Source organism: Antennarius striatus, chromosome 22 (genome assembly GCF_040054535.1).
Source record: "Antennarius striatus isolate MH-2024 chromosome 22, ASM4005453v1, whole genome shotgun sequence".
NCBI classification, from domain to species: domain Eukaryota; kingdom Metazoa; phylum Chordata; class Actinopteri; order Lophiiformes; family Antennariidae; genus Antennarius; species Antennarius striatus.
This window is the reverse complement of record NC_090797.1, coordinates 11,341,009-11,368,971: the sequence shown is the minus strand read 5'-3', so window position 1 is coordinate 11,368,971 and position 27,963 is coordinate 11,341,009. Positions and strand designations below refer to the sequence as shown.

The following is a 27,963-nucleotide window of genomic DNA, read 5'->3' as shown; positions in this document are numbered from 1 at the left end:
CAAATAGTTTTATTTTGGTATTATCAGTTTTGTGACCTGTCTGTTTTAGTAGTAAATAGGGTAATTATTCACTGCATACATGTTCTTTGGCCTATGGACCTTTAGCATATAGAGACACAAGAGCAAGGAAATAAAAAACTGCAGATAGGGTGAACATGTACAAGTGCTTCAATATTGAGATAAAAATCATTCTCTTGGAACGTCAATGTTAGGATGTAAAAAAAAAATCCAGTGTCTTATTTGAAGAATAGATATGATATATCATTATAAGTCATTCATTCGTTCATTTATTCATTATTTTATTACAATGTTGCCTTTAATTGAGGGAACTAATTCATTAATGGTGTTGATTAAGAATTAGTTTTTAAAAATATCGCATGTTTTTAATGTTCTTTTTTATTTCAATAATAAGATATTCAAATCCTAACGACATATAATGTAGAGATCTTATATACTACATTCTCACTATAATTTTCAAAGCTACAAAGGCGTGTTAGCCAAAAGAGACTGCGATCTGGAGTCCAAGGCTGGGGTGGGAGCGGGACGTGAGACCGTTCTTTACCCTCTTATTGGTTGATACTAGCTGTCATTAATATGTATTGTCCACATATCATAGGCTGATTGAACCTGCGGCACGATTTACTCAACGCTGATTGGTTGCTGCTGGTGTCAGTCAAAGCATACGCCGTTGCGTGGCTTGAACGTGCGATGAGCCTGACGACCACAGGAAGCATCGCTCTTATTCCAGATTTCGTAGCGAAAAAGACGGAGGAAGGTCAGGATGTGTAAATGTAGACATTTACATATTTGAAAATTATTTCAGGCTAGCTTCTTGTCATCCACAGTTGACTTATGTTGAGATTTGCTATTGACATTCGCGATGTTTCCTGAGCAGATGGATAAGTTCCGCTAAAGGGTTGCTGAAACCTCTCGCGTTCAGTAGCCTAAATATTAGGTAGAAAACACAAATTTATTAATTCAACTGGGTCGTGGGGTGGCGGCAAGCCAATAATTGACTCTGGAGCAGGACACGGAGGTAGGTGAAAAACATTCCCCATTGAAAGCTTTTTATTTATATACTGTCGAACATGTATTGTGTCTGTCATGTACCTGTCAGACAGACGTCAGGGTATAGTGTGATAACGGACAAATGGCTCAGGCTGCACAGCTACAGACTCCACCAGTGTTTGGATGTTAACATTAAAACTATATTATTAAATTGGAAGTTTTTTAATATTAAAAATATTAAAAACTTACAATTAATTTATAAGTAGACATATTTACGTGCTTCCACAGCGCAATAGATGTTCATGCAGGCACTCTGTCTCTGCAGGTGAATACATGCAGATCATCGCAATGGATGCAAAGCATGACTATTCATTAATATCTCAGACTTAAAATAAGTTATTTAGTACTGGTGTATTTTGTTCATTCTTTATTTTGACTATACTGACAAAATACAACGTCGGATAAACAGGCATTGTACAAACATTTGCATTATATAACGTTATAATGCTTTCTGAAATATTAAATAATAATGCAGTGCATATTTTGAGGAAAATGTAGCCAGAATAATTGATAGACAACATGACAGTGCTATTGTGAGAATTTTGCATCAACTTTTCATAAAAGTTGATTTATTTATTTTTTGTATGTGTGTACACCCCATTCCTTTCTCTGGTATAATGACCGAGCCCTTTCATTTGGGACAGAAAGAGTTTCCTCTCCAGTCTCTGACAGCATTTTAAGGGTGGAGTGTGTCTGTGTGTGAAATCAGTATAATCTAGAGTCATTGAAGAGTAGTTAGGTCACAGACTTATTGAAATATTATTGTTCGATACTGTGAGTATTATTAGCTGTACAAGGAATTTGCTTCTGAATTTCAAAATATTTAAAAAGAAATACTTTATTCGTATCCAGGGGGAACATTTTCACTTTGCATTTGACTCTGAGGTGCAGGAGGAGCCTTAGACACCCCGGGGACACGTTAGGGTGAAGGTTCCTGCTCAGTACACTAGCATGTAAAGTAGGAGAAGCTTTTGATAAACGGACAATGCCCTCAATACCGAAGCCACAGTCAGCTGAAATTGATCCTAACAAATATTTTCTTTGTAAGTGGTAGGTTAGCTATGCCCTGTGTTTTAGGCTGCAGGCTTCAGTGAGCTGGCTTCTATAATGCCATCTTTGTAAGTGTCTGAGTGGTGCAGTCTTGTTTGTTTAGGAACAGGGTGGATCTGTTTAACTTCAAGCCAAACAGAATCACTTCAGACTGAACTCGGCTGGCTGAGCTGGGAGCCAACAGCCTTAATGATGCTTCATTTTCCACCTTGTTGAAGAAACAAGCAAAAAAAAAAAAAAAGCTGTTGAAGCCCATGGCTCAAGTGTGTTCATAAATTCCATTGCTCAGTTGCAGCTCAGTACTATTAACTGCTAGACCTGGAAAGTATGAGTAATAATAGTCCTGCATAGATATTGTTAGCTATGATTACATTTGAATTCCAACAGATGAAGAAAACATTCTTTGAGTAAAAGAGATGAAAGTGAAATTAGAGTATTGTGGGGAAATAGAATACAGCACAATCGTTTTGTCACAGATTTCTGTTTATAATTGTTAGGAGACAAAATCAGAGGTTGGTTTAGTTTTTCGTGCAGATGTTGAGGATCTCTATGAACTAAAGAGACAGGTATTTCTCTGAGTTGACAAACAGCTGACAAACAGCTAAAACGCTAACAAACTTTGGATTCAAATTCATTAAAAACAGTCAGAAATGAATCACAAACATTTTAAATAGGTAATTTAGCAAGATTGAAATCAAATACTAGTAATCATATAATAATACTTTCTGGATAAATGTGTGTATAATACAATAATGTCTGTAGTCTGGTTTCCTAGTGTGGATCCCAGAGTGATGGCGTGAGTAGTTGTACAGCTCCAGCATGTTGTTGACCAGCTACAGGGGGGTTAAACTCATTTTCTCTGAGGGGCAAGTCAGCATAATGGCTGTCCTCAAAGGGCCAGATGTAACTCGTAAATGTAACTAAATATAACTCAATGTACAGTAAGCTTAATTACAAACAGAAAAAGTTGCACAGAAACAAATACGCTTATATTAATTTTTAAACACTCTGACCTCTTATGCTCTCGCGGGCCACATACAATGATGTGGAGGGCCACATTTGGCCCCAAGGCCTTGAATTTCATCCTTCAGATAAAACTGTCCGGTGCTCGGATCATTTTAGTCTCAGCTCCTGTTCTGCCGTCGTGGAGCTGTTGGAGCCGGGACAGAAAAAGCACCGACGACTAGACGAAACACGTTATTATTATCTCTCTATGAGCTAAACAAGCCCATAAATAATGTTGCACCTACTCAAATACTCAAGTATGATGTTACACACATCCATCATCTTCCTCTCTGTCGCGCCATGTTCCAATTTAGCTTATATTAATATTGTATAAAGTAACGTCATTATGTGTTTGTTATTTCTGTGATTTCTCAAAGGATGTACGCCCAATCCAGTTTGTACAAACCTGTAGAAAAAGTAGTTCCTGAATAACCTGGGAGACAAATTTTCACGAAACTGATCCAAAATTTCAGTTTTTTGTTTTGTTCTTACAAATTTGGATGATCCTCTCTTTTTTTTTTCTTTTTTCTTTATCTTAAAATAGTATGAGTCGACGGAAATCTAATATTTGTACACCCTTAAAACAAGCCGTCTCATTTTGATGCTGAATGTCTAAAAGGCTGCACATCGCTCAGCTCAACGTGTCGGCATGTTTTGAGTTTGATACAGATAAGAGCATTCAGAATGTTTCCTCATGTTCTGCTTACGTAATGCTGAACTCAGGATGAGTGCAGTGACATTACACCGTGTTGGAACTTCATTTTTACCTTAGATTGTTACATCCCGCTTCAAAGCGATGATGTATTGTAATTGTCAGCGTTTCAGCGTTATCAGTTATCTGTGTCCTTTTAGTGTTTAGAATGTTACGGCCTAGACAAGGCACTGAGTGTTGTGCTGTCTGTGTTTGTGTAAGCAGATGTAGTTTGTGGTCATTTCCATTGCTTAAATAGAAAGTCCCAACACAGAGAACCTGAGGGTATTGGATGAACATGTTTAAAGCCTTAGTGAACTTTTTGAGCAGCAGCCACTGTTATCACGTGGTGGTTGTAGGATGAAATACCAACCAGACTGGAAAGTGGCTCAGAAAAGTTCATCAGCCAGTCCTCACCACACAGGCGTGGCAGCAGGCTGGGTGACAACAGAAAAAAAACCCAAAATAATCCTGGATTTAGTTCAGTAAGTATGTTATATCTGAACTATTTCATATTTAATTTTCCCAGTGGGTCCCTTTCAGTCCTCCCAGTAAAATATCCTGGCAACCAGATTAAAACTACCTCTGTGCTCATAAAACAACAGAAATACAACATCCTCAGTAGTAGGAAGAATATTTTAGATGAGAAGAACAACACTGATAAATTTAACAAAATGTTGTTGTTTTTTTTGAATGAACATGACCTGATGTGTTGCGTTCATGTTTCCATACAGGATAGTATGGCCATGACGGGAGGGACTGCTGCTGCCCTTCCCATGAGCAACCACACCCGTGAGAGGGTGACTGTGGCCAAACTGACACTGGAAAACTTTTACAGCACTCTGCTAACCCAGCATGAGGAGCGTGAGATGAGGTAAAACGGGGATATTACGTCATCACTTACTTACTACATCTAAACTTCTCTTGCATTCACCTTTGCAGGAAATATATGGTAAGAACTTGTTTTTAGAAAAATGTGAAAATTTTGTCTCATTATTCAGGAGAAGCATAAACTTGTCAGTTGTTTTTAGAAGAAGTCCATAAAACAAACAAAACAAAATTAAAAGGTCAGATGTAGAGTTGGTTTTTTAAATTTGATATTTTCATGTTGTGTTTTTCAGGCAGAAGAAGCTGGAGAAAGCCATGGATGAAGAGGGTTTGCCAGATGAGGAGGTAGAAGGACTCTTGGGTCTTCTTGTCCACTGAAGACATCTCCAGATGACTCACTGTCTGTCTCCTTGTGTTTTTACAGAAAGTTATGCGGCGCTCGCAGCATGCACGGAAAGAGACCGAGTTTTTAAGATTGAAGAGAACGCGACTTGGTTTGGATGATTTTGAGTCCCTTAAAGTTATTGGAAGAGGTGCTTTTGGAGAGGTACATTCATAGTGTGGAACAGTTGGAGACTTTTGGTTCTTTCATTGAAACTTTAATTTGCAGGAAATGCTACTGTTTACTAAGAACTATTATTAAAGAGAGCTCTGATGTTGCTTCCCTTCAGGTCCGTTTGGTGCAGAAAAAAGACACAGGACACATTTATGCAATGAAGATATTGAGAAAAGCTGACATGCTGGAGAAAGAACAGGTCAAGCATTTCTCAAAGACTTCATTTTCAGCGATGGCATATAATTAAAGCTGCTGCATGAACACCCTCTCTTTTGTAACATATTATAAACTATTCCTTCTATTTCTCTGTGTAGGTTGCTCACATTAGAGCAGAGAGAGACATTCTGGTGGAGGCTGATGGTGCCTGGGTGGTCAAGATGTTCTATAGCTTCCAAGACAAAAGGAACCTCTACCTCATCATGGAGTTCCTGCCTGGAGGTCTGCAGTGCTTCCTTTAGATCAGCAATTTTCAAATAGTAGGAGTGCGCTCCAAGTTAGGAGCTTGTGACCCCAGAGAACGTGCAGAGCAAAACTACTGTTGGCTTTTCATTGATTTAGCAGAATAAAGTGTAGTTGCACATCTGCTACAGTAGGGGGCAGTGGTGCTTTCACATCGATGTAATGTGCCATTATCATGCAGGGAGCATTTAATCCTCTGTTATGGTGTAAGGTTTTTTCCACTAAGCACGCACACACACACACGCACGCGCGCTCATAACTGGCTCGTCAGACTGTCACTGCTAGTTTTTGGTAAATTCACAATACTGTTTTTTTAATCTGCACACCAAACAATGAAGTGAAAAACAAAGTCACTTCTCTAACCTAATCTGAGTTTTTCCATTGAAATCAGTAAACATGTATTTTAGCTAATTTAGGTGTTTGGATTTTACACGATTTCATGTGTGTTTTATGGGGTAGACATTGTGAATTGTCTTCTTTTCAGGTTTTAATGTTCTTCTTTTTAATATTTTTGCCAGGAGACATGATGACACTGCTGATGAAAAAAGACACTTTGTCTGAAGAGGCCACTCAGTTTTACATTGCAGAGACAGTTCTAGCCATCGACTCCATCCACCAACTGGGCTTCATCCACAGAGACATTAAACCAGACAACCTGCTGCTAGACTCCAGGGTAGGACTCAGAAATACTACCTAAGAAAAATCCAAAATATCTGTAATGTGTGTTCAAGAGAGCATTTCTGCAAATGTCTCATCAAATATTTCTGTATGACAGGGACATGTGAAGCTGTCAGACTTTGGTCTATGTACAGGCCTGAAGAAAGCTCATCGCACAGAATTCTATAGGAATCTGACACATAACCCGCCCAGCGATTTCTGTGAGTCAAAAGTCATAAAAACATTACATGTACACGCAGATGCTACTTTAGTGCTAAAGACAGCTTGATGTTTAGGTATTTACAGTCCATTCCTCTTTACAATTTTCTGCTTCCTGCAGCATTTCAGAACATGAACTCCAAGAGGAAAGCAGAGACCTGGAAGAAGAACCGGAGGCAGCTGGTACAGCTTGTTATTTTACTGAACGGGCACACTAAGCCCAAAATGAATAAAGACACAGTAGAATATATACTGATACTATACACTGACTAGCTTCTTGACTGTCTTCCTTTCATGTCAGTTTTAACAAACAAAGGCACGTTTGAAGCATCAGTTTTATAAAGTGGATTTTTTAAAGAACATATTTCCAGTTCCCTCACTGTCTGCCTGTGTGTGATTTAGGCTTATTCTACTGTGGGAACTCCAGACTATATTGCCCCTGAAGTCTTCATGCAGACGGGATACAACAAGTTGTGTGATTGGTGGTCTTTGGGTGTCATCATGTATGAAATGCTCATCGGTAAGAAAGACACTGTGAAGTCAATGACATAAATTAGGAAAACATTATTGGAATCATTCTTTGATTGTGCAAATAAATTTAGAAACATTCAAAACATTGTAGATTCCATAAATTTAAATGAAATAATTTGCCATGTATTTTACATATTGCAGTTTGACCTCCTGTGCCTTTTTTTAAAAACTAATGTCTACTCTTTGGTTGTGTTCAGGTTATCCACCCTTCTGCTCAGAGACGCCGCAGGAGACGTACAGGAAAGTGATGAACTGGAAGGAAACTCTTGTCTTCCCACCAGAAGTTCCCATCTCGGAGAGGGCCAAAGACTTGATATTAAGGCATGTTAATTCATTTTTATTGATTTTTTTTTTTCCTTTACAAAATGCCAGAACTACATTATGTGTACACATTACAAACATATTGTACAGATACTCTGGGGCTGCATTCAGACTGGCATCCAAAATCTGATTTTCATCCCATCCAGATTGATAGCGGATGTCTCTTTAGTCGATTAAACAGTCCCATACCACATGAAATCTGATTTTTTTTTTTCGGGACGGATTGAAACCACTTTCGGGAGGTAGTTTCAAATTGCATTTGGACACTTGCTAACAACAGTGTGAACAGTCAGCCCTAAAAATCAGATGTGGAAGGGAAATCTGATTGGAATCCGATTTGCCTGCTGTCTGAATGCAGCCTCAGTTCTGTTGATCTGTTTTAGGTACTGCACGGACGCAGAGAACAGGGTTGGAGCTGTGAATGTGGAGGAGATAAAGAGTCATCAGTTTTTTGAGTCAGTGGACTGGGAGCACATCAGGTACATGAAGCATGAAACCCCTGACATTCGGGATGTAATGACACACTCACAATACTCACAATTTGAAATTATTTTTGGTTCTGCATTAACAGGACGATTTTTTCACAATTGTAAGGAGATTGCCTAGTTGACAAATTCCTTTAATAATTTCTCAGACAAAAAAACATTCATATGTGATTAGAATCAAAATAGAATTCCTATTCTAATTACATTTGATTGTTCTGATCTTTAGAAAGTTCACATTTCAAAAACTTGTAGAAAGCTACATAATGAAAACATTAACTGATCCACCGTTTGACTATCAATGCCAAACGCCAGAGAATTGAAAATGAATTTGATAAATCCTGAAACCTTTCCTATTTCAGCAAATGAAGCATCAACATCCACTTTGTTTGTTGGTCGTTGAGTGTTAGAGATCCAGCGTTATCACAGATACAGAAACATCTTCCTCACTGGTGAACAGTGGTTCTTGTCATGAGGGTGTGGCTGCTTCTAAAAATATCTGTCCTGTCTGGTTTAATCTATACTGGTGCATCTGTATGACCTAACAGTCACTGTAACAGAGAAACCAGCAAACATTCCATTCACTCATGCTGAAGACTGGGTACTTTTTGTCTGTCTTCTGAGGGATCCTCTGCCTTCCGTTCACAGGGAGCGGCCAGCAGCCATCTCCATTGAAATCAAGAGCATTGATGACACCTCAAACTTTGACGACTTCCCAGAATCTGACATCCTCCAGCCAGGTACTCTCTGGCTTTGGGTTAGATTCAGACAGAGCTGGACTATAGACGAGACATAGATCCTCAACAGAAGTGGACCAACTTGCATATTACTCCCACTTTAGATCGCTCTAAAGGGGCTTCTTGATAATCTTCTTGATCCACAGCGCCCTCATGTGGCAAGTAACGTAACCTCATTTCTGTTTTGTGTTTATTCACAGCCAGTGCAACCGAGCCAGACTTCAAGTCAAAGGACTGGGTATTCCTCAACTACACATACAAACGCTTTGAGGGTCTGACTCAACGGGGCACCATTCCCACATACATGAAGGCGGGAAAGGCCTGACGCGTTGGCACGGAGGAAACCCTGTCGTGGAGACACACACAGACGTTTACGGACACAGGGTCGGGCCGTGGAGCCCTGCTGGTGCTGAAGCCTCTCAGTATACATTTAACCCTCATCACAAGTTATTTAGGTCTGCTCAGTCGCTGCAACAACCACCAAGAGCTGGTAAATGAATGAGCGTTACATTACCTCGGTCGTTGAATGGTTTACACGCGCCGTCTTTTAGCCGTAGCTCTCAGGCCAGCTCACTATCTAGGATGCAACATATCTGCACGAGGATGAGGATGGAATACAAAATTGCTGCTTCGACAACTTCACAGCTGTAGTTTCTACTGTGGGCTAAATTAGCTCAGATGCAGGAATTCTAAATCAACAAAATATAGACACTGTAGTCATAGTCTGATGGATTAGAACAGGTTCCCTTGGGTTCTCATAGGATTTTTAAGGAAAGGTCCAGCGTGGTTTTCAAGGCGTTGTCTGACTTTGTGCTTTGTATCCAGAGTTCGTATCATTAGTTGCATTGAGAGGAGACTGAGTGTTAGAAAGTAGCTTTCTGGTGGGCGAGTTTGAATTAAATGTCATTTTTTCGGTAACAATTTGCATTAAAAGGAAATAAAATGTAAAACAAATGAATGGAAAATTCAGGTCATGCTGGAAATCTCCTTAAACCTTCATTGTGGTGAAAAAACACGCAGGGCACTTTGTGTCAGAGCTGGAGGGGCAACTTTTCCTCTTCGTATCAGCGTTGTTGCTTTTCTCACAGGGGAACAACTTGTTGCCTGGATACGTGTGAATGCAGTTTACCCAGTGCTGACAGCGGTACGCAGTCACTCATCTAACAGAGCACTGAGTATCACTTTCAGTTAGCGCCAGTGATGTTTTTGTTCAGGTCAGTAATTTTATTTTAATTTATTCATTCATTCATGTAACTGCTGTAGGGTCACGGGGCGGGGGTCACCAGTTGACTGTGGAAGTTGGACATGCAGACAGAAAAGCCCCAAGACCGTCCTGCTGTGAGACAACAGTGCTACCCACTAAGCCACTGTGCCACCCGTAGTTCAGTTTGATTGGCTGTTTTAGTGATAATAAGTTCCAGGGTCAAATATTACATTTCTAGATGGACTCATATATAAAGTGCCTTTAAATAGTTGATAAATATTTAACCAGATATTTATTTGATGTTGTAAGAGATTAATCAGAAGACATTAATTCCTAGTTGAAAAATAAAAACGTAGCGGTTTGTAGGAGTGAAGGAGCAAAAGAGAGCGCCGAAGGGGTATTCCAACGTTTAGAAGTCGAGAGTTTAGAAGTTTCTGATGTTCTTATTTATGTCGAGTGAAAAAACATGAAATAATGATGGTGAAACAAAAGCAGTATAGCACGATGGTTAGATTATAAAACGTTGGGCTTGTAAAAACAAATGACAGGTGAAAAAATGAGCGAAAAAGTTTCAATTAAAGCTTGATTTTAAATAAAACTGAAGTAAATAAAGCAGGTTTAACATGGAGACTTAAACTCATATTGTTTCTTTTCTTGGGTTCTTGGGTTGTATTACTAAATATCTGTCGGCTGAATCGATTATATGGTGGATGTGTTGTTCATTAAATTTCACATTTCCTTCGTTGTGATGAGATACTGCGCTAAAATTAGTTACCAAAGAACTTAGATCATCACATGTTGTGTCAGATTCACATGCAGCTGTTGCTTACTGCACTTAACTCAAAACTACCTGAAACACTCCAAGACAGCTAACTTTCTATAAGGAAGAAGTGTTCGTTTCTAATGCAGCACCTACGACTAGACCAACGTGTCTCCATTGAAACATCTGTTCAGTGTCAAAATGCATGAAGAACTATAAATTTACATATGGTTACAGGAATGCATTATTGATTTCTTTATCATCATGTTGAGCTGCGATGAAAGTTTGTCAGTGGAATCCATCCCATATCCACAGTGATTTTGGTGCTATTTCAAGGGAATCGATAGAAAGAGTGGTGGTAGTTTGATAAATCATGAATTATATGTATTGTAATACATCCGTACATGTCAAATTCATGCAGGCAGTAATGATTAAGAGCACTCCAGTAATACAGACACAACATACAGATGGTTTACCTTCCTTCTCCTTTCGTTCTGGGATTTTATTTTTATTTTTTTTGGTGGGAACGTGACGTGGCAGATGGTGTACGAACATCACCTGTGCAACAATAATTTTATTAATATTTTAATGTATTTTGGTCCACTGATTCTGTTACAAGCTGTTATTATTTATACCATTTCATGCTTTCTAAACAGTCGATGAATACAGTGATGCATTTGATCATGAGTTCACAGCATCAGCGTCCTTTTCCTCAGGATTCCTCATTTGGTGAGAGAAAACCTGCAATTTAAGAGCCGAGCATAGATGTAAAGATGACAATCGTTTTTAGCTGTTTTGTTACTGATAAACGGAACGGGGGCTTTCTTGGAACTGTGAAAGATGTCTCTCCAGTGCAAAAAAATACGCTTTCCATTATTCAACTTGATCTTTGTTAGAGCCTCCCTCTGAAATGCCTGTTTTTCAAACTTGCCCCTCGATTGTCTGTCAAGTGAACGGTTCTCATGTAAATGAAAATGTCATCAAAGCTAAGGCCCAGGCTGTGCAGCCTGCTAGAAGACTAGGACAGATGGATGACTCTGGATTTTATTCATGATTACTGCTGCAATTTCCAAGTTGTGTCTAATCACTGGAACACACCGACACGTGGAAAAAGTCCCAGAACTGTTTTCAAAATATCTGATTTCATTACTGATTGTTAATGGAGAGTGTGTGAGAGAACGTGATCATCTGAGTGTATTTTTTGTGAGTTAGGTACTCTGTGTGTTGTGATGTGACGTGATGTGTGACCTTGTTCAGTTTCTGTTGTAATAATAGAAATAATCACAATTGATTTCTACAGGAGATGGGAAAAAGGGTAAAAACTGTGTTTAGAATCGGTAAAATTCTGGATATTTGCAAAATGTCTTGAAAACGATTACTGTGCCACTTTATCTAAAGGGATTTGAACATTTTTTTCCCCAGTATTGCTCCATTAGAATAAAATCTTTCAACAAGCAATTATTTCTACTGAACCAACCAATTTTTTGATTGAGACTTAGTTTTAATTTAATTTTAACTATCAATTTGTAATGATTAGAATAATGTTAAGAGAATACACCTGCCTAAATTAGAGAGCAGGGAAAGCTGTACATTATTTGCAAAAATCAATGACATTGAGAATCTAAATCTAAAATTTCACTTATCTGCCTCAAAACCCTTGATGCCCTTTGATTTAGCTGATAATATATAAGCTCTTCACTAGTTAAAGCATGCAGGAATAAATTGTAAAACGTTTATTCCAGCAGGCTAGGACAATGTGAGATATTGCTGTGGACACTTGAAAGAACTGTCGGTCTAGTGAAGAGGGAAATGCTATAAATGTATTCACTGGTAGGTTTTATGTTGATTAAATGCTTGAAATAATAAAGTTAAAACACAAAATTGTGTACTTTTGTTTTTTCTGGTAGAGTCTGGAGGAGCAGACAAATCGAAATTGAAGACTGCAAATCTCATAAATTCTGAGAGGAGGCCTGTGGAAAATGTGCAGAAATAGTTTGACAGCCTTTTTTTTTTTTTTACAGGATTTTATAAGGTTCAGAAAAAGTTGTAAGCCTCTTTGCCCGCCTTTATTTTAACATCATTATTAAAGTGAAGAGAACTAGAAAGCAACGATTGTACAGAGGTACAAAAAGATGTATTAGAGTAGTGTAAAAAATCAGTAGGTGTTGCAGCTTTGCGTTATGAATTACTTGTGCCATTAGAGGGAGGTCTTGGTGTTTTTTTCCACTGATCTGTAGCCTGTGAACGGACACCCTACTCACTCTTGATCACAGTCATGGAAATCCTCCTTTCAGACTGTGTGCATTTTAATTATATAATGCTTGAAAGTGTTTTCCCTCTTTTGATTTTCAGATTAGCCATAGCCTGATTGCTCATACGTATACCTACATATATACACCTACATATACCACATACATATACCACATACGTATACTGCACCTACTGTTTGCAAATGTGTCTCAAAATAGATTTTACTTATGAAAAATTATTATTTTGAATAATGATAATAGTAGTATTATTACCGCTCTGTCACAGCAAAACATGAAAATCATTTTTCCACCAAGTCAAGCATGTGGTTGCTTAATCCTTTACCCCAATTACCCTGCTTTTAGGTTATTTATTTTCTTCATGTTTTGACACCAGTATTGTCAAAAATATAGCAATATATGGACAATCTTATTCTTGCACTGATTTAATCACAAGGTTGACTAACTATTCTAAGAAAGATGGAGTCTCACTGGCCTGAATTTAAAAAAGTAATGGGTCAAGGAAAACAACATTTTTTGGCTTACATAAAGTTGTTTTTGTCAAAGTAAATTTTGATTCTTATCTTTTTATAATCAACCAACAAATTTGTGACAAACTTAGGACATTTAAAATATTTGCAGCCTGCGGACCAGTCCCAGCTATGAACTGGGAAAAGAGAGCAACATTATTTCCTTCACAGTTGAAGAAAAAGAAAACTGTGTGATCATCAGGAGAGCAGACAGAGCCGAGTGTCACAGTTAATTTAAAAAAACAGGACCAGACAAGAACCAAAGGTAGAAGTATGTCAGACCCGGACTGTACCTATTCTGAATTACTGTCACCTTTTATCAAATATTTACTGATCGTTATAAATGTGAAAATTTAAAACAATAAGGCCACAAACGCTACACATATTTGCTTTAACTTTTTTTTTTTAAATTTATTTATTTATTTATTTATTTTTACTGCACACACACACATACCTCTGATAAGCCGTATCTATGATTTTTTTTTTTTTTTTAATTTAAATTAAAAGTAGCGCCTTTGGAGTAAATGAGTGCCTCAAACGTCCCCGGTGTATTTTAAAGTTAACACACAGGGTGACTTTCTCCGCAGACGGACTTTAAATGGGTTAGCGCAGCCAAACCGGCACGTGACCGCAAAGTTATATAATATATAGGTCAACACGTTTCTCACTGGCACGTGCTGCCTTCCTCCTTACGTAAAGTCTCGTGCAAAGGTCTCGAGTTACACTATGTAGGTGAGGACAAAGATCGTCAGCTGTAATGATGATGTCTTACTTTGCAGAATGGTACATTTATATATCAGGTTTTGAATTAATGACAATCATTTGTGAGTGAGTAACAAATTATAATTTGAAGACTTTTTTTTTTTTTTTTTTACTGAGAAAGATTTCCTGTTTGTGTGGGGAAATGAAATTGGACATCAATATTTTATACTAAAAACGAGGTCTTTAATTATTAAATCTATATATAATTATAAATGAGGTGGCACGGTGGAGCTCTGGGTAGCTCTGAGTGGAGTTTGAGTGTTTTTGCCGTGTCTGCGTGGCTTACTCCCACCTCCAAAAATGAACCATGAGATGTTGTATTATCCTGGCAGAATTTGTTTTCTATGTCACGGATTTACGAACGACCGTGTTGTTGTGGTCGAGGTGCCACAAAATAATGATAGAGTGGGACCTCCTCATCATCGTCTCTGTGTTTTGGGGAAGCCAGGAGCGTCAAATCGGGACCGAAGCGCTCGAACCGCAGTTCAGGTCACCATCATGAGGGAACCGACTGGGAAACCAGCTTCCCACTGCTTTGTCGGCTCATATTATAAAAAATTGAATTTTAAATGATCATAACAGCGTCATCACAAGCTCAATATCCCTCCTGTTAGACAATTTGGAATTGTCAGTTAGTACATAATTTGTTCAATTTCCACAATTCCAGGAATGCTGACTCAGGACTGAGAAGACCTCAAATGACAGTCCTAGTTTAACTAGTTTACTCTCCAGGATTAAAAGTCATGAATGAACCAAAAAAGGCAATGAAGGAGGAGACACGGTTTAAATCTTCCCTCTTCTCTGGGTTTTCTAAAGGAGATTGGTGATGCGTCTTCCTCGTCTCCGCTCGCCCCTCCCCACCACTCCGCCTCCTATATAAAAATGTACACAGGAGGAGGGATGAGGGGGAAAAATGAAGTAAATTTTAGGCCACCGCCGGCTCCCGGCTCGCTTTTCTCCTCCTCATCTCCTCCTCTGTACTACGACAGCCGGCGGCTCACATGCGCGGCGGCGCTCCGTAGTCTTCACCGGTCACACCGGCGCACGGCTGCAGGCATGTCGGCCGGTGGCTCCGACGGGGCTGCGGACAGAGGAGCAGGTAGGTTCTCCGAGACCGGTTGCATTTGTTTTTGCTTTATCTGGATCTCAATCAACTTACATGTTTTTAAAAATTCACTTTTTTAAAAATCATTTTTCTGCAACAACACCACATTTATCTAATATTCCCAGATGGCACTTTTGTACCAGTTCATGCAACAAGTAGAACTGTTTTACAGCTGAAGGCAATCCAAGTGTCAGAGAGAGAAGTTCTTGTCATGAGAATTAAACTTTATGGTTACATTAATGTGTGACAACACAAAATACATTTAGTCAGGAGCAACACCAACACAAAGCTAGTGGTTAAAGTCAATCGTTATTATCTTTAGAACCGGTTTGGATCAGCCAGACACCAACATACAGTCCTTATACGCGCCCCTGTCCGTCGGTACGCGCGGGAGGGACGCTTTGTTTCGTAGTTGGAAGTGAAGAACGACTCGAAACCTCAGGAAACCACGTGACTGTAACCGTGGCAACAGTCCATTTAACCCTAACAAAATATATTTATCCGTTATCATTGGCTTTGTGTGACATTACTTTGGAATGGTTGTCATATAAAAATGTGAATTTAGTTTTAGATTCTAACCCTGAGGAGGCCAGTCTAAGTGGCTCCACGAGGTTCGTCATTCAGCTTTTTCAAAACTGGGTCAGTAGATCAGTGGAGCAGCGCTGCCCTCACCGGCCAGCAGAGGGAGACAGTCTGCCCATGTAGCTCCGACACAGAAAACACTAATGGAGGAAATTAAATGTTTGACCCAACTTTATTAAATACCACACTGCCATGGTCACACGTTTTAAAGATCTTATATCTCTGTGCAATGCAATATAGGTACTTATAATCTAATCATCACCTCCAGTTGGCATCCACATAACAAGTATTCTGTGAATAAATGTAAAACCTTCTTGATTAGTTTAGTTTTAATTAACTGAACAAGCGTAGAGTTCATTTAACCATTAACTTATAACCACTCTAATTTCAAGCAGACATGACAATGGGCATTTATACATTAGCATATTTACAGTTTAAATATTGGTCTGTTTGTCAGGAGGATAATATTAAATGCATTAAATCAATGCTTTACTGTCATGTAATCTTTAATCACACAGAGCAGTCCTTGGCAAAGAAATTTGTATGTCATACTGAAAAAAGTGTTAAAAGACAAATAAAACTGGGTAATAAAATATAGTTCTAAAACTTACAGTTTATAAATATTATACGACCTGTGATCGCTTTATAAGCAAAAATAAAATCACATAAAATATAAAATAATTGAGTTCCTGAGTGCAGAACCTTGCTACTGTATCCTTGCTCAACTACACTATAGAATTTAATCTGTGAATCAAATTAACATATCAGATAATGTTTAGTATTTCTGCATTTAAAGTGAATGAAGTACTTTACTTAAAGATAGGAAATTTATTTTTAAAACCAGAGTGGATCTTTATCATGGCAAAGATACAAGCAGTCCTTCACATATAATAAATCTGCATCCCTTTCTTTCATGAAATAAGTCAAGGTCATCTTGATATATTTCTTAAGCTGATCACATGCCTCTAAACACAACTGTCTCAGATGCTGTTTGTTTCCTTCAAGCCTTATCTATACTGGACAGCAGCTACCATCAATAAAGAATTCCTTTATCTATAATACTATTTTACAAATGATTGTGCTTGTGTTTCCAGCAGCTTTACATTATTGTCTGGATGTATATCACACTACACACTTCGAGACATCCATTTTATATATGTTACCTTTGACCATATATGATAAATGATGTGTAAAATATTTCCTGGAAAATGACAGAAATATCTTCTGTTAGCTGTGGGATTCACGGCTTGTCTTCTGCACCATTTAATCACCTGAGGAGAATAAAACTATGAAGAACAACATGAACAACATGAACAAAATGAATAAGATATTTTCCTAATGTTGTTGTTAATATTTTGAGTAATGCATCAAAGCCTTGAAAAGTTGTGCATTCCTAACATTGTCTAAGGGGCAAATATGATTGCTGTTTTACTTGTTGAACCAGGGTCAACCCCATAAGGCTTATACCATTCTCCTATTAGTCAGAGGGATGAAAGAAAATTAATCTGCCTTTCTTCTGTGCAAAAAATAATCCAAATCACACATTTTGTCTTCTTAATTAGATTTTTGACATTTATGAACCAACGTATCACCCAACAGAATACTCAGTAACAAAGTAACGATAAAAATATGTTTTTGTTCAAATTTTTAGTTAGTGTAGTTTAGACTAGCTTTTTATTATATAGACCCAACAAAATGAGCAAATGCTTGACAGCGGTGAGTAAACACGTAGCCTATTAACAGGAAGAAACCTCAACAAGGTGGACAACCCACTTCTTTGGGTTGAGTGAGTGAGAGACGGAGAGAGAGAGAGAGAGAGAGAGAGAGAGAGAGTACTGTTGATGGATGTTGAAACTATGGCCTTGAAGCAGTTGTGTTGAATATAATAAAAGCAAGAACTCTTGCTTGAGTTTGAAGGTGATGCAAAACAGCTGAATGAAGAACAGATGTGTCAGAAGTGCTAAAGATGGTAAATATTAGTAGTTTGAATGGTTCTGAGGACGTGTTGAGGTTGAAGGTGGTAAGATTTTGCAACTGTAAAAGAAAATTTCTGCCAATTTATATGAAAAATCTGAATCTGATGATAAACTTCTTTACGATTCGTGTATTGCTTCGCATGGAAATTTTAAAAAAATGGCATGACCTATTTTTGACAAATAGTTTCAGTTCATCATATTGAGATTATGATCTTGATTCACATCAAACTGGACATTTTTATATTCCATAAAAAGCATTGTTGTAGCAGGAATTTTCCCATCATCATTTGAATGTAACATTTCAAGATGTGAACGAAAATGTCCACATGTGAGTTGTTTTTCTTTACATTAAAGCCTAATCTTTATCAAAATTACACAAACATTGCTAAACAGAATAACACCTGTATTATAATTTGTATGCACGTTGACAAAATAACAACAGATCCAATTCAAACATTTTACAAAATCCATCCTACTTTGATAGATTCATTAATAGTTCACTTTGATAGATTCATTAATAGTTCACTTTGATAGATTCATTAATAGTTCACTATGTTTAATGTCAGAATTTTTCCATCACTGTTAAATAGGAGAACTTTTTTTTTTACGTAGTGGCTGGCTTGTTTTTTTGTCCAATGACTGAGAGCAATGGGGGGGTGGAATGATCAGGCAGATCTGGGCTCGCATTCCACTTTTGCGTCAGTGATGATGACCCACTAAATTCCTCCAGGGAATTAGAGAAAATTGTGTCAATATAAATAAAATGTATTTAATTAAAAATGGAAAACGTATTTTAAATATAATTTTCTACCTTTCTACCTTAATTATAAAAGTCATTCTCTGACTTTATTTATTTCTAGGTTTCCTCTTAAGAATCTACACATACAATATGATTCACATATTTGCAAAAAGATAAACTTTTAAATTTATCATTTAAAAAAAAAAACTCACATAAAAATTTGGGCTACTTGAAAGTTTGTCATTCTGATCAATTACTTCCTCGTTTAGTTAGAAAAATTGGAGAATATGGGTCAGTCATGGTGGATTGTTGTAGATGTTGAAAGGCTTTGTTCACTTTTATTGATATTTGTCCCCCTGAATTGATGTCACAGTGAGGGAGAGGGAAGTAGGTCAGTGTTACAGCATTATATAAGCATTAGGTAAGACTGTAGTCCAAACCCGTTTGCCCTCACGTGCCGTTTGAACTGACAAACTCTGAGCACAGACGGGGGTTTGGCGCCATTTGATGGCAGCCTTCAGTCAATGCACTCACAGACCACCTGGAGACAGAATGTGTGTGTGTGTGTGTGTGTAGTTCTCTCAGGCGTGTGTCATATTCCCCCGATTGACACCCATTCCTGTGTGAGAAAATAACTGCTGCCACTACAAACCCATTTAGGAGTCGTGTCAGAGGTGTGGTTTGGTGAGCTCACCTGTGGAGACAAACACTGACTTCCTGTTGTTGGGTTTCTCCTCAGGTTGTGAGAAATCCAGTGATGCAGGAAGTCAGTCAGCCTTGGGGATGATGACTTTCAAAATGCATAAATCAAATACAGCTATTATAATCTGAAGATTGCATTATGTGAAGTATTATTTCCAATTTAAAGCAACATGGGTAATTGCATTGTATCACACCATTCATTTAAATTTGATTCTGATTATCAGCACATGCACTCATCACCTTCACTGCTGATGAATAATTCTTCATCACTTCTTGGTATCTGCACAAAGCAAACAGAAACTTGAGGCAGAATAGCAGGTTTTCATTCTTTTTATTTCCTGACAACACAGCTGACAGAGGTCTCAAGGCTGATGCATTCATTTAGTGTCTGTCATGACTGTGATGATTATTCTCATCATTCAGATACCACTGCAGAGGAAGAAGACCCAAGCCAAGCAAACTCCTTGCTGTCACCGGTTGAGCTGCCAAGGAAACGAAAAGGAGATGTGGAGGAGAGGTCAGATGTCGATGTTTTCATTATTAAAGACAATCGGAGATAACAGAATCACCACTTTAGCTTTTCCTCCCATTCATGATGTTTTGGAAAAACAAGACAATCCATGCACTTGTCAGACGTAGCATATCACTATTTTGACCACGGATCACTCCATGTATATGAAATGTGTACAACGATCACAGTCAAATGGTTAAAAACGGATTAATATTGCACTACACAACAAATTTCTCCTCAAACTCTCAGGTGAAGGAAGGCTTTTTTGCTGTGGCCACGCCCACTTGTGCAGTAATCATGTCGTCCAATCAGCGTCTTCACACGCTTCACCTGTCGTGTGGATGGATCGTCTTGATAAAGTAGAAAAGAGCACTGGATTGGATGAATTTGTGAACAGCATTTGAGGGAAACAAGTATTTTGTGAGCACGTTTACTGCCGTTAATCAATCAATCAATCATTAATTTAAGTCTTTATTTTTTACAGGCAAAGCCTCAACTTCCAAATGGATGAATACCTCAGCAGGTATCTTTTCTTCATATACATACATCTTGGTAGAGGATAATGTCTGATATTTGTCTCTGAAGTGATGCCTTTATTTTCAGATCTGAAGAAGAGGATCAACATGCCAAAATGAAGTGCTTCAGGTGATTTTTTGTTTTTGTTTTTTAACTAAATAGTGTCATTTTAGTGTTTAATGTGGACAGAAATGAATACTGGCGATTTTCACCATTCTACATAAACTCGAGCAAGGAGTTGAGGTCATTTATGTGGAGCTGTTTTCTGTCTGTGTCTCCAGGGAGCCTCACAGCCAGATTGAGAAGCGCCGACGGGATAAAATGAACAACCTCATCGACGAGCTGTCGGCCATGATCCCTGCCTGTCAGCCCATGGCTCGAAAACTGGACAAACTCACTGTGCTGCGGAAGGCGGTACAGCACCTGAAAGCCCTTAAGGGTAAAACAAAAGGCATTTTAAATGTTGGTGGTCCAATGAGGTCCATCTAAGATTCTTTTGTCTCCCGTGTTTTCAAGCTGGGATGAGCAGCGCCTTCACAGACACCAGCCACAAGGCGTCCATCCTCCCTCATGATGATCTGAGGCACCTTGTGCTCCGGGTAGGTACTGATGTACACCCCCAGCTAGTCTGAATGGATTCTGTCATATTCTCCATCTATGTGTTTCTTTCTGTCTCTACCAGGCAGCAGACGGGTTCTTGTTAGTCGTAAGTTGTGACCGGGCGAAAATTCTCTTCATCTCGGAGTCCGTTTCCAAGATCCTGAACTTTAGTCGGGTGTGTGGCGCTCATTGCACATCTCACTTTCCAGTTGTTGTATGCATAGCTAGACCATCCAACCAGTTCAGCTGAATAACATGCCCAACATTCAACAGTACAATTATTGAGCAATGAACACAATAATTTAACCACAAAACTTCAAAAATCCCAGGAGAGAATTCTAAAAACATCTTATAATGAAATCGAATCTAATTAAAATCAAATAAAGTGTAAAGGTGAGTAACTAACTTGTAATATTATCCAAAAAAATCACTAATTTGATAGATTTACAAGCCAAGATCAATGTTTCTGAATGGGTGTAGTCTTGTCTTGTACTACGTACAAGACGGGTCAAGATGTGAAGCTAACCAGAGTAGAACAGGTTAATGAGACGGCAAGGAAATCTCCAGAGCAGGACGTGAATGAAAAGAGAGGACGGATCAATTCAACAGGAAGTAATGAAACAAACAAACCCTAAGAAGCGTGCGTAGTTATTGAGTCAGACATGGTTTGTCTGCAGAGTTGATGTAAAATACAAGAATTTCTGCATCGTTTTAAGCGCATGAAAGTCTGATGTGTGCGACTTCATGAATAACTGATTGCAGACTAGTTGGAATCCACTAAAATTATTTTTTGAAATCACAACATGAAGCAATGGCGTGTATCCTAGATAGTAAATTAGTGGATGTTTTTCTCTTGGGCTTCCAGTTTGAGCTAACCGGGCAGAGCTTGTTCGATTTCATCCACCCTAAAGACATCAACAAGGTGAAGGAACAGCTGGCCGCTTCAGAATCCTTCCCTAGGCAACGCCTCGCTGATGCTGCAAGTGAGTCGGGTTTGAGACATGACTATGATGCGCACAGGACCACGGAGCGATCTGGGATTAGCCACATGTCATTGCTGTGACTGCTGTCTTTCTGTGAACAGCTGGGGTTCAGGGCCCAGCAGAGGCCCCCGTCAGGTCCTTTCATATGACCACAGGAGCTCGGAGATCCTTCTTTTGCCGGATGAAGCACAACCGGATGATGGGGAAGCATAAAGACAAACACTCGCTGCCCAGTACTTCCAAAAAAAAAGGTGCTTTTGGATTGGGGGTCTGGATTTTAAGGGTTTTCCAACAATATTTATGCAGCAGTGACTGCATCAGGTTTTAATACCAATGTCAGCATAGAGAAGTTGATTCTAATACGGTTTAATTGATCTGAGCAACATCAACGATTCTGCTTTCAGATGCCTCATGTTGAACATGGAGACGTTCTCTATGATGGAGAAAACACATTTGCTTTTATGGAAAAGCCTTGAACTCCTTTTGTTAGTGATGGTTTTACTCATTAAAACCACAATAACTGATATTTCCATGTAAAAATACCATTGGAAGTACTCAAAGCCAATATACATGCTGTATAACAATACAGGTATATGATAATATATGCTCTCCAATCCCCATGGTATTCTGGCATTAACCAGTTAGTTTCTAACAACAGTATTTTCCACATTATAAGGCGCACCCAAAAGCCAGACAGTGCACCTTGTATGTGAAAACAGGACATTAAATAGGACATTCATTGAGTTCTCAACTCTCAGCTGTAACCTCAATCCAGTGTGCCTTTGTTTTTTTTTAATGTATCATTCATTGAAGGGTGCGCCTTATAATCCAGTGCGCCTTATAGTGCGGAAAATACTGTATCCTGTTTTAAAAAGCTTTATCTGCATCTGAAAATAAATCCAGGTGATAGTTTGCTCTTCTTTCATCACGATCCATCGTTTTTTGTATTATTATGAGTTTAATTGACATAACTGCTTGAAAAGAATCAAAATGACATCCCTTTCTTCCTGCTGTGTAAACACAGCCTGATATCTGTACATTTCCGGTGGTTTCTGGCCGTAGATGCTTACAGATACTGCACCCTGTACTGCACTGGATACATGCGGAGCTGGCCGAGCGCCCAGCTGGACTCAGAGGGGGACGCTGAGAAGGAAGCCTCAAGCCTGACCTGCCTGGTGACGGTGTGTCGCCTCCTCCCTCACGTGTCCCACCAGCCTTCCAAAGACATTCACGTCAAGCCTGCCGAGTTCGTCACTCGCTGTGCGATCGATGGGAAGTTCACTTTCGTGGACCAACGGTGAGTGTTGTGGTTGCAGACACTCATTGTCTTACTTTCGTTTTTTTTGTTTTGTTTTTTTTTTGCTATCCACACGTTTCCACTGAGGACATAAATGGTTCATGAGGAGGCATCAGAGCCTGCAGCATGATTTTTGAGATAATCTTTTCTCTTTACCGTTGTTTCTCAGAAGGGGCTGTGCGTCTTGACGGCATCACATGCAACTCATCACTTTTTGGGAAGTAATTTCATACAAGTATAGTGAATCATGTTATCAAATTTCCCCACATGTCACTGTTAAATGTGGAGAAGGCTCTTCAATGCATTTCATTTTCGTCCCATCGCTGTTCGTGTTTTTTTTAATGTTTTTTTTTTTTTAAACTGATACGATCCTAAGTGATGCTGGGGGAAGCTGATAAAGCCAAAAACTCCATCTTAATCCTCCTCTTTTCACAGAGCCACAACGGTTATCGGCTATTTGCCTCAGGAAATTCTTGGCACATCATGTTATGAGTTCTTCCACCAGGATGACCTGCAGCTTCTCGCAGAGAAACACAGGCAAGGTGATGGAGCATTTTAATCAATCTACTTGTCAATAATAAATGCTGAAATTATTTCATGTTTGAATAGATTGGCAGCTTGTATGAATAATTTTTTTTCTTCCCCTCCCCCACTGTGCTTTGTGATGATCCTCCATCCAACCTCTTGGCAGCTCTTCGAAGCAAAGAGAAGATTCAGACGCCGTGCTACAAGTTTAAAACAAAATACGGCTCCTATGTTTCCCTCCAAAGTCAGTGGTTTAGTTTCACAAATCCTTGGACCAAAGAAGTCGAGTTTATCGTGTCATTAAACAGGGTTGTTGCGTAAGTACAAATTCAATGAGGTGCTTCAGATTTTTGCACACCCGTTCCCAAATCTTTACTTCAAATACAGTTAATCAATATGTACACTAGAATAAATGTTACTTTTCACCAACAGAGGGCCTGCTAACACAAAAGACTCTGAGGCAGGCACCTCCAAAGCACTTCAAGGTAACAACGACACACTCATTTTGTATAGGCCTTCATTTATATTTTATCTTTTTAAAAATATTCTCTTCTTATTCCACAGAAGATGCAAAACAAATACCCTTAATTCCCAGCATATCCAGTGGTTCTTCTGGCACAATGATCTACGCAGGAAGCATAGGAACCCAAATTGCAAATGAGCTCACTGAGACTTACAGGTTTGTTGTGTAATAAAGTAATCAGGAATATCATTATTCCTTCACTGTTTGTATTTGTACTGCTTTGTGTAACAGTAGGCCATGGACTGAGACAATAGAAGGCTCAATGTTCATGTCAATAGCTTAAAGGTATACTTGCAGTAAAGGAACTCTTTGGTTCTTTACTTCAACAGGATGAATTCCTCTCCATCAAGTGGATCTTCCAGTCCGTTCGGTCTGACGCAGGAGAAATTTCCACTGGTTTCCCCTCAAACCAGCCAGAGTGTGAGTGACGCACGACACCAGTCCTGACACACAAGGAGTTCAGTTTAAATGTGTGGTTAAGGTGTAGAAATGTTTAGGCTAATGAATACTGATGTGTACTCTATCTGGTGATTTTGTGCTGTTGATGCCTAATGGTATTTATATACACGTTAAAGGTAGTCCTTCATGTATTTTTTTTTTATGGCAACATGTGGAGTGTTTTTGATTTGCATGTACCAAACAGGATTTGATTTGCAAACTTGGCAGCAATAAAGAACCGCTGTTACTTGTATTGGTACGCGTTTGTGTACTTGTACTCGACTCAGAAGTTTTAACTTGTTTCCACCCCAGCAGTCATTTGTCTTTAGTATTTCTACAAGCAAATCATAGGAGACATGGTAAAACTTGATATGCAGAAAAATTTAGACATTGGACAAAAGATTTCCTATGTTTAATCACACACTGAAACATGAGGTGTGTGTGTGTGTGTGTGTGTTAAAGTAACGTGGCTTGTTCCAGGGGTCCAGTAAAGAGGAGGCAGCAGGCAGTTCACTACAGGCTCAGTCTGACTCAGGGACAGCAGCAGGCGCCAGCAGTGCAGCTACTGATCATGCAGGTACTGTTGGTGTCAATCCAAGTCAAGGTTCCAGTTTTTCTTGTGTCAGTAGGAGATAAATTAATTACAAGTTTGTTTTGCATTTGTTTTCTATGTAATTTCATGTGTTCATAGTTTTGCTGACTTCAATGAGAATCTACAATTTAAATACTCAAATAAAGCAAACCGTTGAATGAAGTGTGTCTACACTCGTGGGACAGTAACAGAAGACATAATATTTTTAATATTTAAATGTATATTTTATATGGTTTCATGACAGATGTATTGATCGTTGCAGGTGATATTTCACTTTAGTTTTTGGAGTTAATTTTTCCTCTCTTTGCTGTCTGACTCAGGTGAATCATCCCAGCTGGACGTGGACAGCATGGTGGTGCCGGGGTTGAGTAACTTCAGCAGTGATGAGGCCGCTCTGGCCGTCATCATGAGCTTGCTGGAGACGGACGTGAACATGAGTCAATCAGGAGACTTTGAGGACGTACACTGGCCTTTCTAAAGTGCAGATAGACTTTATAGCCACTCACGTGGTGGTGTGTCCTTTGGTGAGAATGTGGCCATTTTGTTCATTCAATGGCTGATTTGTCCTCACACAGAGGACCTTTACCAAAGGCCATTATATGTTGCACTTGAAGACAGAAGACTAAGAATTATTATGGCTGTTGCGTGGAGGAATGTGAGGCTTCGGTGACACTTCAGCATCTTCAGAGGGGATAAACTCAGATACTCACTTGTCTGTTCCCCTCATGAGTGACCTGACAGAGAACCAGGCTCCTGTGTGCACTGCTGCAGAGAAACTCCCCAATCCCTTTGACATTGTATTTTCATAAAATGTTATATTAAATGTTTGTAAAGATCTCCAGATATGAAAATACTGTGCTGTATAAAATTTGTCCAGTATTGGGTCAGGTTTAAGGCAAAAAAAGAATGTCTACTCCTTCTCAGACCCCTTGATTGGTGCAGTCACATAACTACCATCCAAAAGTGTATTTTAAGAGCTGATTATGAATGAGCAAGTTTCCATACGTGTCCAGTCTTAAGGTTTGCTGAATTTGATCACAAAGTAAATGGATTTAAAGGAGAATTTTTAATGAATTACTTGAATATTGGCTCCTGTTGACCATACAACTTGTTTTCTAGGATTGTTTTGATCTGTGACAGGAAATGGGACAATTCCTCTTTGCATTAAGGGGCTAAACTTGAAACGTCTTTTTTTTTTTTCCATTTATTTTTGGAAGTTCCTTATTGTATATTTTGCAGGATGTCTACTGGACCATAATTGACAGCAACTGTCATGAATTCTGCCCAGAAGGTTTCAGACTGAAGGAAGCCCTGTACTTGAAACAAAAGCCACAACAACTCGATAGGAACGGTCCAAACGTGAGTGGAGAGGGGGATGGGGGGGGGGGTCTTTACATGGAGTTTTTGTTAAAAGGTGTTTTTAATAGAGAATGTGCACTGAAGAACTGAGTCCATATATGCCTAAACTGTGTCTTCACATCACATTCTGACAGTTCTGTGAAGGTAATTACTGTATGCTGAACTAGAAAAACCCACAGCGGAGGGTTCTTTCGGTTTAACAGACAAGCCATTATGTTTTTAATGTTGTGCCATGTCTTACAATTCCAGCTCCTGATCCTCCTTGGCAGCTGCAGAACCTTTACACAAAAATCATCCATATGGTTTTGTGCTATTGGGGAGGCCATAGTGTTTTACGCAATCTTTTGTTGTTGTTGTTTTTTTTTGGGGGGGGGGGGGGTCTCTTGAAGGATCTCAACAAAATCCAAAAAACTATTTTGTTGGATGAAATTTCTTTTCCTGTGCACTACGAGAAGCATACATAAGTTTAAATGCAGAACGTGTGGTTTAAGTGAATTTTACCGATTTCAGGTTAAGCAAAAATGAAAACTAATCCGGAGATACTGAGCAGAGACCAATTTTTGCGCTGCTTTGTTTTAAGGAAAATAGAAGGTGATGCAGCTACAAGACCAGCTTTGAGCTTTGGAAGAGTTGTCACAGACATAATCACATCAAGCTATTTAATAATGAACCATCCTAAAAACATATCTATAGCTACAGAAAAGTGAGTTCACTAAAGTAGAATTCTATCACACTAACTTTGAAATGTACTACAGGCCCATATAAACAGTGTATGCAAGAGTGGACTTTGCTTACAATTTCAGTGACATGTAAACTGATATTTAATTTCTAGTTCCTCTAATCTTGAAAGTATGCTGTGATTGTGTTGCCTTGAACATGTTTGACACGATCCAACTTGTAAAATAACCCTCATACTCTTTCTAAAGCTTTAAAAGCAAAGTTGTTGGTACTAGATGGTTTTATATTGTTGCCATTAGTGCCATTTGAAATGACCACTAAGGTTTAGTCAACAGGTTATGAAAAAGTGATATTTATATGTGAATTGTTTTTGATGTATCTGCTGTAACAAGAAATGGAGGTTGAATCCTTTGAGAGTAAACTTTTTTTTTTTCATATGGACTGAATTCTGTCTTTGTCTTAAGTTCACTTCAAAAGTTCATAATATGGTGAGTACAGTAACTTTTTACCAAAGATGGAATCAAAAATGAAGATTTGTTCATGTTAAGCATCCAAGTGTGAAGTACACTAGTAAAATATATTTTCATAATGTCTGTCAAAGACAAGGCAGGTGAGTTTCATTATGTTCTGTGGACGGGCATGAGGAGACACTCCAGAAGGAGGTGACCACAATGAAGCTTCACAGAAGAGTCCTAGATTGTTTTCTGGTCATTCATTTAGACAAGACATTT

General features: G+C 38.8%; 2 protein-coding genes across 3 annotated transcripts; both read left to right on the top strand.

Moving 5' to 3' along the window:
• The first annotated feature begins 729 nt into the window (after positions 1 to 729).
• Positions 730 to 12,443, top strand: LOC137589080 (serine/threonine-protein kinase 38-like). 2 transcript variants are annotated; one of them, XM_068306533.1, is made up of 14 exons: positions 730 to 1,036; positions 4,549 to 4,688; positions 4,936 to 4,987; positions 5,067 to 5,189; positions 5,314 to 5,397; positions 5,513 to 5,636; positions 6,176 to 6,330; positions 6,433 to 6,535; positions 6,655 to 6,716; positions 6,936 to 7,053; positions 7,262 to 7,385; positions 7,769 to 7,864; positions 8,516 to 8,607; positions 8,805 to 12,443. In XM_068306533.1, exons 2-14 carry the CDS (start codon positions 4,555 to 4,557, stop codon positions 8,927 to 8,929), a joined length of 1,392 nt encoding a protein of 463 aa, XP_068162634.1. In that variant the 5' UTR covers positions 730 to 1,036; positions 4,549 to 4,554; the 3' UTR covers positions 8,930 to 12,443. The 2 variants fall into 2 exon arrangements, with proteins under 2 accessions (XP_068162634.1, XP_068162635.1); XM_068306534.1 differs by lacking the exon at positions 730 to 1,036 and having other exon boundaries at positions 4,632 to 4,766.
• Positions 12,444 to 14,977: 2,534 nt separating this feature from the next.
• On the top strand, positions 14,978 to 27,663 carry LOC137589081 (basic helix-loop-helix ARNT-like protein 2). Its single transcript, XM_068306536.1, has 17 exons — positions 14,978 to 15,205; positions 19,634 to 19,727; positions 20,206 to 20,244; positions 20,325 to 20,366; positions 20,519 to 20,676; positions 20,754 to 20,836; positions 20,920 to 21,012; positions 21,703 to 21,820; positions 21,922 to 22,071; positions 22,883 to 23,117; positions 23,553 to 23,659; positions 23,809 to 23,959; positions 24,075 to 24,127; positions 24,207 to 24,321; positions 24,495 to 24,585; positions 25,084 to 25,180; positions 25,516 to 27,663. The coding sequence occupies exons 1-17, from the start codon at positions 14,989 to 14,991 to the stop codon at positions 25,671 to 25,673; spliced, it is 2,001 nt and encodes a 666-aa protein (XP_068162637.1). The 5' UTR covers positions 14,978 to 14,988; the 3' UTR covers positions 25,674 to 27,663.
• The last annotated feature ends 300 nt before the right edge of the window (positions 27,664 to 27,963 follow it).